Source organism: Ursus maritimus, unplaced genomic scaffold, assembly GCF_017311325.1.
Source record: "Ursus maritimus isolate PB19 unplaced genomic scaffold, ASM1731132v1 scaffold_6, whole genome shotgun sequence".
NCBI lineage: Eukaryota > Metazoa > Chordata > Mammalia > Carnivora > Ursidae > Ursus > Ursus maritimus.
Window position 1 is genome coordinate 34,662,786 of NW_024426774.1, and position 16,932 is coordinate 34,679,717.

General features: G+C 40.0%; 1 protein-coding gene across 1 annotated transcript in view; it reads right to left on the minus strand.

Moving 5' to 3' along the window:
- The window catches only part of BUB1 (BUB1 mitotic checkpoint serine/threonine kinase), a 40,552-nt gene extending 28,318 nt beyond the window's left edge, over nucleotides 1-12,234 (minus strand). The window contains exons 1-9 of the mRNA XM_008700140.1: nucleotides 12,054-12,234; nucleotides 8,706-8,765; nucleotides 8,489-8,627; nucleotides 7,453-7,649; nucleotides 5,355-5,398; nucleotides 4,660-4,760; nucleotides 2,736-2,788; nucleotides 2,458-2,642; nucleotides 1,063-1,214 (exon numbers count right to left, since the gene is read on the minus strand). Coding sequence (XP_008698362.1) covers nucleotides 1,063-1,214; nucleotides 2,458-2,642; nucleotides 2,736-2,788; nucleotides 4,660-4,760; nucleotides 5,355-5,398; nucleotides 7,453-7,649; nucleotides 8,489-8,627; nucleotides 8,706-8,765; nucleotides 12,054-12,079 — 957 coding nt within the window. The 5' untranslated portion in view covers nucleotides 12,080-12,234. The remainder of the gene's footprint in view (nucleotides 1-1,062; nucleotides 1,215-2,457; nucleotides 2,643-2,735; nucleotides 2,789-4,659; nucleotides 4,761-5,354; nucleotides 5,399-7,452; nucleotides 7,650-8,488; nucleotides 8,628-8,705; nucleotides 8,766-12,053) is intronic.
- Between the last annotated feature and the right edge of the window lie 4,698 nt (nucleotides 12,235-16,932).

Sequence of the window (16,932 nt, forward strand, 5' to 3'; positions counted from 1 at the left end):
TGAAATAAATCAGATTGAGAAAGACAAATTTCATAGAATTTCACTCATACATGGAATTTAAAAACCAAAACAAATGAATGAAACAAATAAAAAGCAGAATCAGATCTATAAATACAGAGAACAAACATGGTTGCTACGGTGACAGATGGTAGTTACACTTGTGGGGAACACAGCATAATGTGTAGAGAAATTGAATCACTATGTTGCACACCCGAAACTAATGTAACACTGTGTGTCAACTATACTCAAAGTAAAAAAAAAAAAAAAAAAAAAAAAAAAAAAAAAAGGAAAGAAAAAGAAAGGATGTATGCCTGGAATACATCAGGAAGCAAGACAAATGTAGCATGTTTTTCTAAGAACTAAGCGGCAAGAAAACTTTTGGGGTGATGTATGTGTTCGCCATCTTGATTGTGAAGACAGTTTTATGAGAGTATATGCATGTCAAAACTTAGCAAATTTTATACTTTTGATATGTGTAATTTATTGCATTTCACTTATACTTCTATAAAGCTCTTAAATAAAAAGAAAAAATCTAAAAAAGAAGAAATTAAGGTGTTTATCTTTATTGTATTCTGTATCACAGACAGACATATACTGTGTGAAAGTTTAAGCAACCATTATGTAGCTAAAATTTATTCTCAATCTACCCTATTCATTAATAATTTTAAGAAATACATGAGTCTAACAATTTCATCACCTCTCCCCCTCTTCCAACATGAAACAATGGCAAACAAAATATATCTAGATGATGAATTAATGAAATAATTACTTTAAAATTCTCATTATATATTAATAACTGTGCAAAAAAAATTTCAAAGACCACGTATATGAATACATAAAAATATGTACATATACACACATACAAACATACACAATCTGTAACTGCCTTTTCTCATTTTACATTTTGAGTATCTTTCTGTGTCTCATCGCAAAAATTTGGAATGCTAGTAGCTACATTAGTATCAGAATTAAGTCTAAAGACATGGCCCAGAAAGGAGCAAGTACAAACAGAAATCAGCGTCACTGGGCACGGGAAGCGCTCAGCAAAAAGCACACACGTACCTCAGACCTTTCCTGGAAAACAGGCAAGTTCTCCTGGGACGTCTCCACCACCTGGTGCAACTTCTTATGAAGTTCATCCATTTTCTGTTTTAATAGTTGTTCTTCGAAAGCATTTGCTTCTTTTCTTTTCATATAATGTCTATCTTCATTTACTTTAGGAAAGAGAACAGGGTTTCCAGCATAAATTCAGGTCATCAGAGGAATACACAAGAAAATGAATCAAAGGTTATTTTTAGAATGGCAATTTTTTTACTAGTCTTTTCTAGGTGTTTTAGGTTATTAGAACTGAAAGGTGTATTACCTCTTAATTATAATTTTTACCTGCCTTCAGTCTGATTACTTGTGTGTTCAGGGCATGTAGGTTATAAAAACTTACACAGTGATCGATAAAAATATTTGGTGATAGCACAGTATGATATTAATCACTTCTTCTAAAACAGTTGTGATCCTGCAAATCATTTGAAAATGGAACACTTTTTAAAAGATCTAAATCTCTAGGTGCTTTCTAAGAAGAACTAGGAGTCGAATGCCCTGCAAGGTCAGTGTGTCACGTGCATGGCAGTTAGTCCTACCTTCGGTGACTGCTTAACATGACCACATCACAAGCAAATCAGATCCTCTCCCTAAGACCTTAGGTCACAGTGTGTGAAAGAAAAATGCATCCATGCATGACACAAAGTGGGTCCTCCAGGAGTGTGAATGGCCTATTCTCTCAGTGGTTGAACAAATGAGAAATGATAAACCAAAAAAAAGGCCAACAGAGCAGCTACCGTCCAAATGGCTTAGATGGTATAAACCCCGCGTGAACGAAGGTTCACTTTCCTCTCTCACGTCCACATTGTTACTGCGGAAACACGTGCAGATGTGGGTGTTAACATTCATGGTTTTCCCATGCGGAACAGAACGCGACCTGCTACGCAGCCATGAAGGACAGGGCACTCTGATCAGAGGACTCCATCTGAATGTCTCCTTTGCCATACTTGTAGACTTCAGAATATCTCTTCTCAACTCCAATTCCTGACTTAACCCTTTCACAGTACAAGTAACTGACCTACCGGCTTAAAACTACTACATACAGAAGTTCAAACCCATACAGGTGCTATTTAAAAGCTTAAAATATCACTAAAAGCGAAGGCAACATTGGTCTATCTACTTTATCTATGTCAGTATTGTTTCAGCTCTGAGCTTTGCTGTCAAGACATAAGTTGAGTCCCTGGACACATGTGGCTGCCACTCTTGTATTTAACAAAGATTTCTAGGCTTTTCATAGATGAGCTAGAGACGTTTTTAAAGATTCTTTCAGCCTAGTCAATCACCTGTCTAACAAGGTGGTTTACTCAAAGGTTATTATTTTAAGTGACATCAGAGTATCTCAAATCATAAGAGTACAAGTACCCCACTGTTCATGCTTTCTCCGTTGATTGTATTTCTGGGCTCTCAGCTCTTCAAAGGAAAATTCTGATTCTCCACGAAGAAGCTTCTCCTTGCAATACATAACAACCTGCTGCACGTCAGCTCTGGCTGCTGAAGATGCCCGTGCAGAGTATTCTGATTTAGAAATCATGATCACCCTCTGTTCCCTATAATGGGGAAGAATGTATTATTTACCACAGTGTACTGAAACAGCTCTCGAAGGAAACTAAGTAATAGATTATGGCACAGGTTATACTTGCTTTTTCGACTCTTTATCACAAGCTGAAGATACTACCCCAGAAACTTCTGAACCCTGAAAAGACAGAAAAGGAACATAAGCATTCACTTAACTGAAAAGAAACTGTCCCCCAAATTATTTCACAAAACAATATGAAAGCATTGGAGGGGCTTTTTAATCACCACCTAGATTTATTTATTTTTTATTTTTAAAAGATTTTATTTATCTATTCATTTGAGAGAGAGAAAGAGAGAGCGTGAGTGAGTGAGTGCAAGGAGAGGGGCAAAGGGAGAGGATCCCAAGTTGACTCTGCCCTGAGTCCGGAGCCTGACCTCTCACGACCTGCACTAGAACCAACAGTCGGGCACTCAACCGACTCAGCCACTCAGGAGCCCCGATCATCAACTACATTTATATATGTTCCTTAAAATTATGATTAATTTAGTTGTAATCAATTAATTATATTATTACTTATTGATTATTAAGCTTTTAACTTTTGTAACTAAAGAGTCCAATAAGAAACTGATTTAAGAAAATTTCTACTTGGGGGGTACCCGGGTGGATCAGTTGGTTAAGCATCCGCCTCTTGATTTTGGCTCAGGTCATGATCTTAAGGTTGTGAGATTGACACTGGGGGTGGAGCCTACTTAAGATTCTCTCTCCCTCTCTCTCTGCACCCCCCCCCCCAAATTTCTACTTGGTAGTAGAGAAGGGCACTTATTACCCTCCAGTTGATAGACTAGGAGCTGGGCCAGAGTGCCTATGTGTTATGGGATTAATATTCTAAAATTCTACATTAATAAGAAAAATCATAAAAATTTCCTGATTGACTAAACAAATATTTATTGAATATCTGATACATGTCATGTCCTGGGCTAAGTCCTGGAAATGTGACCATAAGTAAGACCCATCTCTGCTGTCTAAAAATTTACATAGTTGGGGCAATAGGAAGCAATGAGACTGGCAAACGTGTAGAACGGAAAATGAGATAGTCTGAGTATCTACCAAAGTGAGCAATGCGTATTTCATGTCTAGGAATGTGTGACATCAGTAAAACTTGCACTAAGAACAGAAGCATTTCCACTGGAGATAGCTGAAAGGAGGTCCTTAGCAAACTGAAAGAGCAATTGTACCATGAAGAGGACAGATGCTGGAAAACCAGGCTGAGGGAAGCAAAGACTTGAGCAGAAATCTCAACAGGGCAAAAATCTCAAGGAGGATGAAGGACAAGCACAAGCGGAAGACCACTTTTCCCAACTGTGACAACAGGGAGGGATGCGGTTCCATTTCCTGGTTAGTGGCGGAAAATCGACAGATATCATCTAATGGCTCTTGTTGTCTCATGAAAATACTATTTTTGCCAGCTCCTGAAGGAGACATTAAAGACCGCCAGGTCCCAAGCGTGAGGGAAGTGAAGTTTAAAATCACTATTATGTGGCATTAGAGAGCAAAAGGGGACACCTAAGAAATATGTAAAACATAAAGAGTGAACCAGGAAACTGGAAACATGATTTCTGGGGAGGAGGAAAGCCCTAGTTGAGGTGATAGGCACCATCATTCCGAGCTCCTGAGTTTTTAAGCAGGACTCAGAGGCCTCAGGTGGGTATTACCCAGTGTAGGAGGGATTCCTCGGCCTGTGTGAGGGAGGCTGGCAGACAAAGGAGAGAAGCTGCTGGGGAGGAAGTGAAGACAGAAGCTTATGTATTGCGGGGCCCTAAGTAAGATAAACACAGGAAGTGAAGGCCAGACAGTAAGTTATTTAAATTTAATATCTAAGGTGAGCAGTGGTAGATGACAACAGGCCACAGGTACAGCTGGCTGACAGAGAGGTTAGACATAGGGACAAGGTCAAACACATGAGACGTCGAAGTGGGATGTGAAAGGCAGCTGGATGACCGTTCAAAGCCATTCCCAGTTTCCACATAACCCACAAATATTATTATTACCTGATTCTTAGAAATGCAGGCTGAGTTATTTCCTGGATTTGATTTTGATGTCGTCATTTGGTTTAAAATCTGAGCATCATGGAGAGGTTCTGAGGTTCTAGCTATGTGGGGAAATAAAGGATGAAACAAAGAGAAACAAGGATAAAACCATATTAAATAAAATTATTACAAATACATTCCCCTGGTCTTTCAATAAGTAGCATAAGAAATCAAGTCATTGACCACTGTCTCAAAAATGTAACTGAAACACTTTTTAGGTAAGAAAAATATTATAGAGATAATTTAAACAACAGAATGGGATAGCTGATGCTTATTGCGGAAATGTAATCTTTATTTCCAAAAAAACAATGACAACAGTTCTTCAAAAGTTGCATTAAACACATTTGATTCAATTCAGGATAGATGGACTCTAGAGTAAATCTTGTCCTCTATTTTGGGCAATTTTTTTTTGTAAGTCCTAAAAATATAATGAAACCAAGCTTTCTTGTGGGTTTGCTCTTTTAAATTGCTATGACAGAGCTCTGCTCCCCAGGGATTTTTGCTAGGCATTATTACCAGGGTGCCTTCCCCATTACCTAAGACAATACAGTCAATAAATAATGGATGAATTTTTTTTAAAGGGGAAAAAAAAAAGGCAGTGCAAATCAGAGACTGAATTACTAACAACATAGGCATTTTAAAAAGCATTATTTTACCTTGAGATGGCAAATGCGTTTCGGTGAGGCGTGCCTGAAATAACCTGAATGACAGGAGTGAAGGTATCAATATAGATGACAAACTTAGTTTAATACATATTTGTATTAAAGCGAAAACTGAATCTATTTAGATTGATCTAAACCTATCAAGAAAGCTTATCATAAGCTAGTGAAGACTGAGATCAAGAGAGAATGTTAAGTTGAATTTTAGAACTGCTTCAAAATTTTTAAAAAAATTCTGAGATTTTCTTCATACCCAATACACTACATTAGAAAAGCTCCCCTTTTTGCCTGGTTTATGTCAGTGTTTCTCAAACTCACATAACAAATATACCCTCTTTCTCTGTGTATCGAGTCTGCAAATGTTACAAGATGGGGTGCTTGAGCTCCCTATCTTAGGCATTCTACACATCTGGAACATAATGAACATAATATTTATAAGAAAGAAGTCCAAAACTTAGACCGTGACTCCAAAAGGCAGATATATTACTGTTCATGCTGTGAGAACTTTTTAAATATGTCATTTCATGGCACCTTTGCATACCAACTCACCTGTCGAGTAATATGCAACTTCCAAACCTGACATTTTTGGGTGATGTGAGCAAGAGTGTAGAGTATAAAGAGACTAAAACATGTATAACCAAACGCCAAATCTTGTGACTCTTAATTCAAACAAACCAACAGTTAAAAAAACCCAACAAAACACAATGCTGTACATAATGAGGAACGACTGAAAATTAAAGGATACTAAGGAATTACAGTTAAAATTTGTTAGGTGTGAAGATGACATAAGGTTCTTAAAAAAATCACTTTTTAAAGATGTTTATGTGTTTGGGGTAAAATATTTTGTTGTCTTGGATTTACCTTAAATTCTTCAGCATAGAAAAAACATGATCAAATGTTAATAATTATTAAAAGTAGGTGATAGGTAAATGGGAGGTTCATTATACTAATTTTTCTTTTTTTAATGTATGTTTGAAAATTCTCATAATAAAGTTTAAAAAAAACATGAGCACTGTAGCAAAGTTGAAAACAATGAGGATATTAAATGATGGCAAGGGGCACAGTGAGAGAAGTTATTTCATATGCTGCTGGAGGGTGGGCGAAAAAAACCTGCTATAACATTTGAGCGGGTAATGTGGTTATATGTACCACAGAACTTAAAAACTCTTCATACGCCCCTTGACTGGATAGTTTCAATTCTGAGAATCTACAAGAAGGAACGAGATAAAAATAGGAAATATATTGGGAGATAACTCTATGACAAAGGAAAAAGACTGTAACACAAAGCTCTGGTGTATTAAAGCATGCTTGTAAATCCTATAACAAGCAGAGAGAAATATGCCAAAGTGAAATGCCAGGTTTCTTCTGCTTCTTCAGTTTTCTATATTTTCAACATTTCCTAAGTGAGGTATATTTAATCACAGAAAAAAATAAAAGTTGTGAAAAATAGAGTTATTCATGAAGATATTCACTATGTTGTTCTTTATAAAAATCAAAATGTTGAAAACATCTTAGATGTTGATTTAGAGAACAGTTCCATTACGACATAACTCCAGGAAAGATTTCACACCTACTTGATAAGTAGTATAAAAGTTCCTAATTTCTTAAGGGCGGTATAAAGCTCAGTATACCTAACAGACATACAGTATGATTTTCTCTTAAAACACACAAATACAAGGACACACACACAGGCGTAGGAAAAGATACTGGAAGGCAGTGCACCAAAGTGTTGACAGTAATATTACTGGGCAATTTCCTTTTCTTTATACTATTCTGTATTATCCACATTTTCACAATGAGAAGGATTTCCCATACACACAGATTAATAATAAAAAGACTTTTAAGAGCGAACATCACATTTCCAAGTAGGGAATACCATGTAGAGTTTTTTTTTTGTTGTTGTTTTTTTTTAAGATTTGAGAGAGAGAGAGGGTGAGCACGAGCAGGGAGGTACAGAGGGAGAAGCAGACTCCCCGCTGAGCAGGGAGCCCTACGCAGGGCTTGATCCCAGGACCCCGAGATCAAGACCTGAGGCGAAGGCAGACGCTCAACAGACCGAGCCACCCAGGCGCCCCGAGTTTTATTTTCAGACTACCTGTAGTGTTGTTGCAGCAGCTCTCTTGGTTCGGCCTGGTTTTGAAGTCCCCTCCGAAAAACAGCACTGGCATGCTGCAGCTCTCCCTGGCCTTCCAGATGCCCTGCCCAGGCTACGTACAGAGGAGATGACATGGTCCCGATCCCGTGGTTGTACAGAAACTCAAAGAACTGATGAAGATCACTGTTGTACTGAGCCTACAGAAGCCCAAAGCAGACAGAAGAACAAAGTAACTGTTGGTCTAGGTACGGCCCAGAGCCCAGCCACCTTCACGTTCAGTCCTCACCGGGGCTTAAGGCGATACTGTGTAGGGGAAGGCTCGTGCGGCGCTCTGACAGCAAACATAAACTTAAGCTTATTCCTTTCCTTGACATTCAATGTCCCCAAATTTACCCACACTATTTCCCAGGATAGTGACTTCCATAATGACTCAAGATGTTAAGTATTACAGTTGTCTTAATCTGAGCCTGCTCAAGTGCCGCAGGGTGCCTCAAATCCCAGTGTTCTGTAAGTTAGCGAACAAATCCATCTTAACGCTATCCATTCATGATTACTAGAACTCATGCCCCCAAAGCCTTCATTTCAAGACTGAGGAGACCCAATCTTTTAAAGCCTAACCTGAGACAGCTTTTTCCTTTAAGTATTAAATTTAGTTCCCGAGAGTTAATATTTTCTTAATCATTCACAATGAATTTAATTTACTCCCAGGAACCCTCTGAGAACCCAGCAGTGCCTGCTTATCCTTCCATCCCCACACTCCTCTCATCCAACAAACCTTTCAATTTAATGGCTTCTATCTCATGTGGTAACACTTACAGACTTGATAGAGGAGGAGGGTTTTAAAATTAAATTACTAACTCTGTAATACAGAAGCCAAAAGCTTCCAAAATACACATCTCTGGCCATACAACTTTAAAAAATTTATGACTGGAAACTGAGGAATTAAAATAAGACAGTCTAAAATGAAATCTGGGGAAACAAGCAAAATCCTATTGTAGGATTACAGATTTGATTATACACCTGAAAGTATACTTACAAATTTTAAACAATAATTGATGAATCTTGGGTCATTGTGATATTTCTTCTTATCCAAAAATTCCTTCATCAAATGTTCTAATAAAGTTGTCAAGTATTCCTTATTCTCAGGAAAGTTCTCTTCTACCCACTGCATGTAACTAGAAAAATATGGATAATATTAATTTTCAGGGCAGCATATAGTCTGTTTAAAGGAAAAAAATAAACCAAATGCTAACCTTTCCCATTCACCAAGTGGATCATCGCCCTTGTAGCTCTGCATATGGGCTTCAAACATTCTAGAACAGAGAAAAATATGCACATGACTTATTAGGGATGATTCCTAAAACCAAAAGATATATTTTATTTTATGTGTCTCATTTACACATTTTAAAATGGAAATCTTAAATACCAGTAAATGGTATATTAAAAATTAAAAGATTATTCTCTTAGAAGTGGTCAGAAAACTCAGACGCAGTTATTTTTCCAAAAGAAAGCAAGACCCAAGGCCCCTGAAGTTAGCCCTTATGAAAGAGGTATCTGAAAGAGGTTTGCAGGCTCTACCCCTAAGAATCTCCTTCTCCTGTCACTGATGCCCAATGTCACTACCATTTTGACGGGCAGTTTCCAGAAGTTGCTATTCCTCAAATGGTGGGACTCCTCCCCTTGCTGCTCAGAAGCTTGGCTGAGAGTGGACTAGGAGACCAGAAGGGGGCTAGTGAATGTGTATGGGAGTGTAGGGTACCACCAGTCAGGTTTCCAGATAGTTCGCTTTCTGGGCCTCAATGCAACACTGCGTCCCTGACAAAGAACACATAACGGCAACGTTCATAAATCAGCCACTATGGCTCCCTCTGCTTGCTGCTACTTCCACATACCCAACCACAGCTAAAAAAAAAAAAAAAAAAAAAAAAAATCAGCCAAGTGAAGAAAAGTTCTCCAAGGGTGCTTAGGTGCCAGGAGGGCAAATGAACAAATACAAATATGTAAAATAAAGTCAGGTGACATTAAGCACTTAGGAAAAACAAAACAAAACAAAATGGGAGATGAGGTAAGAGTGTGACAAAGGTTACAATTTTTAGATAGAGTGGTCAGGGAAGGCCATTCTCTCTGAGGGGCTGACACTTGATCAGTGCCAGAGAGCCATGCAGCTATTCAAGTGTGCTGAGCTAGAAGGGTGGGGTGACAACATGTAATGTGCATTTTAAAACATCCATTCTGCCCCTCCAAGCAAAGGGGATGGGGAATGGGAACAGGAGTGTGAAACCAGCTAGGGAGCTACACAGTTCCGGGGGGGTGCTGAGCTGGACCAGGGTGGGAACAGAGCAAGTATGGAATTTGGGGTGTTTTGGAGAAAGAAACAATGGGTCTTGCCTATGGGATTGCTTACTGTGTATGAGAGTCAAGCTAAGAAAGACTTCAGGTTTTCTATCAGAGAAATCACATGATTTTTTGAAAAAAGGACTTCAAGGCAATACTTCTGGCTATCATATCATTATACCAATGAAATCAATGTTTCCTATGACTCAAAATCTAGAAGCCACAAAAGAAAAACTCATTAAGTAAACTATATATAAATAAAAAGCTTCTACATGTCAAATAAACACAACATGAAACAGTCAAAACAGATATAATAAACTGGTATAAAAAAAAGCAGAGCTTTTAGAAATTGGGGGGGGAAACAATAAAAAAATAAATAAAAGGCATTCCACAGGAAAATACTCAGCCTCTCTCATAAGAGAAATTCACCTCAGTCAGATACAGTTTCTCACTTACCAGATTGGCAAAACTAAAAAAATGTGACAAAAGTATATAGATGAAGCAATGGGAAACAGACACTCTCCCATCTTGCCTGCAGGTAAGAGTGCTCTTGATCCCTGCCAAGAGAACCGGTAATATCTGCCAAAATTACAGATGGATTTACTTTTGATTTAGCAAATCTACTTCTGGGAATCTAGAAAACAGATATGTTTGTGTATGTGCAAATTGCCACATGTACAAGATTTTTCACTGCAGCTCTATTTAGCAAAAAGACTGTCAATAACCCAAAGATCCATCAATGGGGGACTTTTTAGATCAATTATGGTACATGAAATATGCAGTTGTAAAACAGATTGAGAAAGAGTTCTATATACGATAGAGATCTCCAAGGGTACTGTTAAACAAGAAAAGCAGTGTATATATGCTCTGCTACACATCACATGAAATAAAGGACGGGATTGTACACACATATACATACACACCCATCAATATACACACATATATGCATGCACATATAGATATACTAATGTATTATTATAATATAAATATATCTGAAAAAAGAAACATTTGAAAAATAAACTAGAAAAATGGTTACATATCAGGACGTGGGACAGTAGGCAGCCATAATAAATCTCAGTGAATACTTTTCTAAATCTTTTTTAAAAACCAAATAAATGTATTACTTATTTTTAAAAATAAAAAAGTAGTTGCTCCTAAATCTTAATATCCTTCCCATGCCTCATAGGTGAGTGTGCTCTCCCAAAATACGTGTTAATAATAGGCTGCCCCAAATAAACATTTCACACTCCAATTCCAACTACATCTCCCTAGTAAAATGGTCTGAATACACTGTAAATGAATACTAAAAACATCCAGTTCACTAGAGCAAATTCGTCTTTACAAAGTCAAAAATAAGGTTAGAAATATCTGATTTCTCTTTTAAAATGGGGGAAAACAAGCTTTTAGAAGTGAAATAGTTTGCTAGCTAAATTGAAGGCTTGAGAAATCTTAAAGCAAACAGGTTTTTGCTTTGGCTGTACTTAATGATTTCAGTCCTCTGCTCCCCAAGAAAGTAAATTACCCTGGTGCTGATAAAAAAAACTAACCAGTTTTATTTTCTGTCACATATGACTGAACTGTTTTAAAATGCTTTTGAAACAATCTAGATAAATTACCTCAAAGTCATAAAACAAAGGTGTGGGAATGTAAGAAATTGTTAGCAGGTTAACATAAATGACAGTAGCATAGCTTTTTTTAAAGTTCACGTTATTCAAAGACTTCTTTTCAAATTGATTGTGGGATTATGGGTAAGAGCTATTTTAAGTTCTCTCCTTACTGTAATAGAATTTTTTTAAAAAAATTAAGTGGCTTTGGAAGTTTCTCATGAAACCTACACGCAAGGCTTACGGGTTTTGTTGGGTTAGACTTTTTTCTCCCACGGCGACGATCTGCGCAGAGCGGGCTCCTTACAGAAGGGAACCGAGAACTCCGAGGGCCTCACGAATTGGCCAAATCCCCCTAAACTGCCACCGTGGTCGCAGCTCGGAGGACGAGGGCCGGGGTCTCAGCGGACAGCGCCAGCTACACGGTCGGGGGTCCTTTCCACGACCCACGAGTGACCCACAGCCTAGTGGGTGGGAGTGAGGGCGGGGAGGAAGCACACCAAAGCCACGGAAAGGGGCAGGAGAGGCAAAAGGAGGCAGGACTGTGGCCGGTCCGGGCGGGGACCTGCAGACCCCGAATCCTAGGTACCCCAGCCCCCTCCTCGGTCCGCAGCCGGAGACTGCGCCCCCTACTCGTCCCCATCCCACCGGACCGACACTTACTGAAAGACATTTTCCGGGTTATCCATGGCTAGAGGACGCGGGCCAGCAACAGCCCACCCGCGCCACGGGCGACGAGCCGCCGCAGATTTGAATCTCCCGCGCAGCCGCACTCGGCGCAACGAGCGTTCGCAAGGCGCCTGGCATTGGCCTCGGCTGCAGACAGGCTGGCCAATCGCCGGGACGGTTGCCAGGAGACATTTGTCCCGCCTCCCTCCCGCGCACCGCTAGTTCCTCCCACTTACCCCGCTGTGCTCAGTCGAACCGTAAGTTCCCGGCCGGCTAAATGCCGGCTGGGTTTTGAAGTACCGCGCAGAGAGGGAGTCTTAGGATTTTGGTTTAGTGACTGCAATGTGAGGGCGCGTCGGTAGGCACTCCAGGGCTGGTTATGTAGATAATATATGGCGTATGAAGATGATGGGTTAGTACCCTTGCCGACCTCTGGGCTTGATTTAACTCATCTGAAAGGCTGTATGGGTGCCGCAGAGCAGAGGAGGGCTCAAGGTTCTGGGGGCTGTTCCTACATCCAAATGGCAATTAAAATAAGAATGGAAGAGTTTGGATGCATAGACTGTAGAATGCCAACAAGGAAACTTTCAACATCTTCTGTGGAACTAGGAGCTCTGGAGACCCAAGTTCTCAGGAGTTACAAATGAAGAGACCTCTTTGTGAAGGAGTCCAGATGTCTAAGAAGAAATATGTAATATGCTGATGCTTCCTGACTAAAAGTGAGTTGGAAAAGAATCAGCCTCGTCTTCTCTGCCCCTTGGACTTTAATGACTTCCCATTCTACCTCTCCAGGTTGTTTCAAAAGTCACATAACAATGCAAGTAAAATACCAAGAGTTATTAATGTGATTACCTTCCTTTTGCAGAAGCTGTGTGGGTGTTTGCTCTCTTCAGGCCCTTTGCTCCCTCAGGGCTCTTAAGTTAAATACCTTAAAAAAAATAGCATCTTTCGGAAATCCTGATGCTCTCACAGTCCAGAATTCCTTCCAGAGTGCTGACCAGTTTGAATCTACACAAGAATCCAATCTGTAGTACTTAGAACAGAGACGGTGCTCATTCTGGGGTCTTCAGACAAATGTTAGGTTCTACTAACCATCACAGGAATTAACAGATTGTTGTACTCTTTGAGGTTTTCCACTTGGGTCTGATAGAGGCTCAGTCATCAATTAGGAAATGTTGATTGAGCATCCACCATATACCAGATGTCATTGGATCTATATCTACAGCCTTATCTAACTCAAACAGATCCTTCCTTAAGAAGCTAGTGGCTTTGTCTGGGAGATGTAGATGCAGTCATAGAAAACTATTGAAAGGTGGTGTACACGTGTATTATGTGCCATGTTAGTGTTCAGATTATCTGTTAGGGGATCCAGACGAGGGAGGGGAAATAGGGCCTGTCTGTCACATAAAACCTAATGAGGAAGGTGCAGCTTGAATTGGGACTTGAAGAGGGGTGGATCTCTCCCTTGCTGTCATAGCATTTTTTAAATAAGTGGCTTTGAAAGTTTCTCATGACACCTGCACACAAGGTTTAGGTTTTTTGTTGGGTTAGACTTTTTCTTCCATAGTGGTGATCTGCCCAGGGCAGATCCTATTACAAAGAATAAAGAAGAGCTCTGGGGAATTGCCCACATTAGCCATAGCCCAGCAGAGGAGGGCTGGGGTGTCAGCAAAGAGTGCCAGCTACACGGTCTGGGGTCCTTTCCTCGACTCAGGAGTGGCTCACAGCCTAGTTGGGAGTGGGGTGAGGGTGAGGTGGGGACAAACACTAAAGCCAAGGAAAGGAGCAGAAGGGGTCAAAGGAAACAAGACTGGGGGAGAGCCTGGAGGAGGTCATTCTTGGTGTAAACAGGGTTACTGAAGGATCACCCTGGAGAACAGTTAATGAGTAGTGGAGATTCTTTTTGAAAGACTGGTTTGATACTTTGATGTCAAATCTTGAATGCTAAATTAAGGAATTTGTACTTGATCATGATAGTAATTGGGCCTTTTGGGAACAGCAGGTCTAGTTATGTGTAAAATACACCTTTCCTTCTTCAGGGGCAGGAATGTGCAGTTACAACTTTCTCTTTCTTTAAAACTTGAATTTATCTGCTAATTTCAATATTAAATCACTAACTATGTAAATTGATAGATTCTCTAAATTTTTAGGAAGGCCAATAGATAAAATATTTTTATTTGGGTTTTCAGTGACTTGTTATTTTAATATCATAATCTCCAAACTTACTGGAGGAGGGACGCCAGGCCACATCAGGGGAGGAGCTCCAACCTCAACTTTCCCAATGAGCAACAAATGGGCAAATGATTCAAACTCTTCTTCTCCTTCTTCTTCTTCTTCTTCTTTTTTTTTTTTTTAGAGGGGGTGGGGTGAAAGACAGAGGGAGAGGCACAGAGAGAATCTTAAGCAGGCGTAGAGCCCAATGCAGGGCTCTCACAACCCTGAGATCATGATCTGAGCTGAAATCAAGAGTCAGATGCTTAACCAACTGAGCTGCCAGGTGGCCCATGACTCAAACTCTTAATCTGGCTATCAGTTTCCCGATTTGTAAAATGAAAAAACAAATATGCTTCCTTGTCTTTGTGTTTCTCTGACTTCCACTATCCTATAATGTCATAAAGTTCTCCACTTAATTCCTGAACTCTCTTGGGTTGTCACATAATATCAAAGTTAGTGCTCTGTTTAGAAAAGAAAAATGATTATTTTTCTCTAGGTTCTGCCCATTTGACAAATGCAAGTAATCACAGATACACATATATCTTCCTTCCCCTGGGAATTTAGAGCAATTTAGAGTAGCAGTATTAGATGTATTGCTGAAACATCATATAAGATTGCAGATTTATAATTAGAACAGTTACAGAAAGCTGAGTGTTTTAAGGGACCATGGAATATTAAGAATAAAGTTGATATGTAGGAAGGGAGATATAGAACCCTATTTTAGAATATGTTCTTCTTCTGAGAGTGGGTTGTGACTTCAGAAGATGCCTTGATGGTCAAAACCCAGGATCCACTCTCATGGATAAGAACTATATGTGTGTATGTGTGTATATATATATTTGGTCTTCCTCTGCAGATTCTGTCTTACAGTTCACAAAACCTTTGGAATTTCCTTGAGAAAATGAGGAGAATGGTAAAGATATCTTTTATTGTGTATATGAAGTGACTTTTGGAAAGCACCTAAGGATGGGGCTGGTTTCCAGGAGAACCAACTATGTGATTAGAAGGTTGGAACTTTCAGTCCACCTCCTCCAACCTTCCCCCCCAACCTCAGTCGAGGAGAGGAGCTGAAGGTTGACCGACCAATGGCTAAAGACTTAGTCAATCATGACTATGTAATGAAGCCTCCATATAAACCCAAGAGGGCAGTTTACTGGTCCTTTTCTTTCAGAGAGCTTCTACACTTGGGGAAGAAGAATGCTTCTATGTGTCACCAAACACCACCAAACTCCATGAGGACAGAAGCTCCTTTGTTTGGGCCCTTGCCCTCTGTATCTCTTCATCCGGCTGTTGATTCGTAACCTTTATCATATCCTTTAGTAAACTGGTAAACGTAAATAAGTGTTTCCATGAGTTCTGTGAGTTACTCTAGCAAATTAATCAAACCCAAGGAAGAGGTGGTTGGAACCTCCACTCTGTAGCTGGTTGGTTAGAAGCACAGGTAACAGCCTGGGGCTTGTGACTGGTATCTGAAGTAGGGGTGGGGGAAAGTCTTATAAGACTGAACCTTTAACTTATGGAATCTGATGCCATGTCTGGGTAGACAGTGTCAGAATTAAGTTGAATTTTCAGATGTCCTGCTGGACACCCTGCTGGTGTCAGGAATTGCTTGGTGTTGTGGTGGAAGTAAGGGGGAGTGGTAGTGTCTCCCCTTGCCATGTTGGAATTGGATCCAGAAACCTTAGGAGTCCCCCATAAGACTACCTTTACTTCAGATGCCAGCCACAAGTCCCAAGGGTTCTCAGCCACCCACACTTTTGACCAATTGGCTATGAATTCAGGGGTTCCCACAACCTTCTCCAGGTTTGATAATTTACAAGAATGACTCACAGAACTCAGGAAACTTACGATTACAGTTTTATTATAAAAGATACGCACACAGTGAAGTCTGGGAGAGTCCTGGACTTGGCCTTTCCATGCCCTCCCTCTGTGGATTCAATGTACATTATTTTCCTGGCACACAACCAACCAGGAATCTCCACTGAGCTTCAGTGTCCTGAGTTTTTACTAGAGTTTCATTATGTAAGAAAGATTGATTAAATCATTGGCCGGTGTGTGTGTGTGTGTGTGTGTGTGTGTGTGTGTGTGAACTCAATCTCCAACCCACCCTCTTCTCTCTTGAGGTTGGGAGGACTGGTCCATATCCTGTGATTCCAGGCCCCAAACTTCTATCAGTTTGTTCTTCTTTCTGCTGACCAGCCCCCATCCTGAAGCTCTCTGAAGACCCACCATGAGTCACCTCATTAGCATAACAAAAACTATCACTTAGCCTTCCAAGGGTTTTTGAAGATCTGCCAGGAACCCAGGTCAGAGACCAGACAAATTTTTTATTATACCACGGGGTGATGTGCATCTTTGAGCATCAGCTCAGAATTTCATTAGCATTAATAGCTTCTGTACTTTATAACATCTGTACTTTCAGGACAGCAATTCTGTCCTTTTATGAAATTGGTAACCAGTTGTTATACTTGCTCGGATTGTATTTGCTTCCATTCCTTCAAAGAACTGGGCACTTCCCAAGCTAGAGAAAGAGCAAAATCAAGGCTCAGACTTGGCGACTTAGAAACATCAGTTTCAGAGACAGTCTTGACAGATGTTTACATAGCTGAGCACTGATACAATTCTTGTCTGTGTATCAAAGTCTGGATTAGGTTCTTTA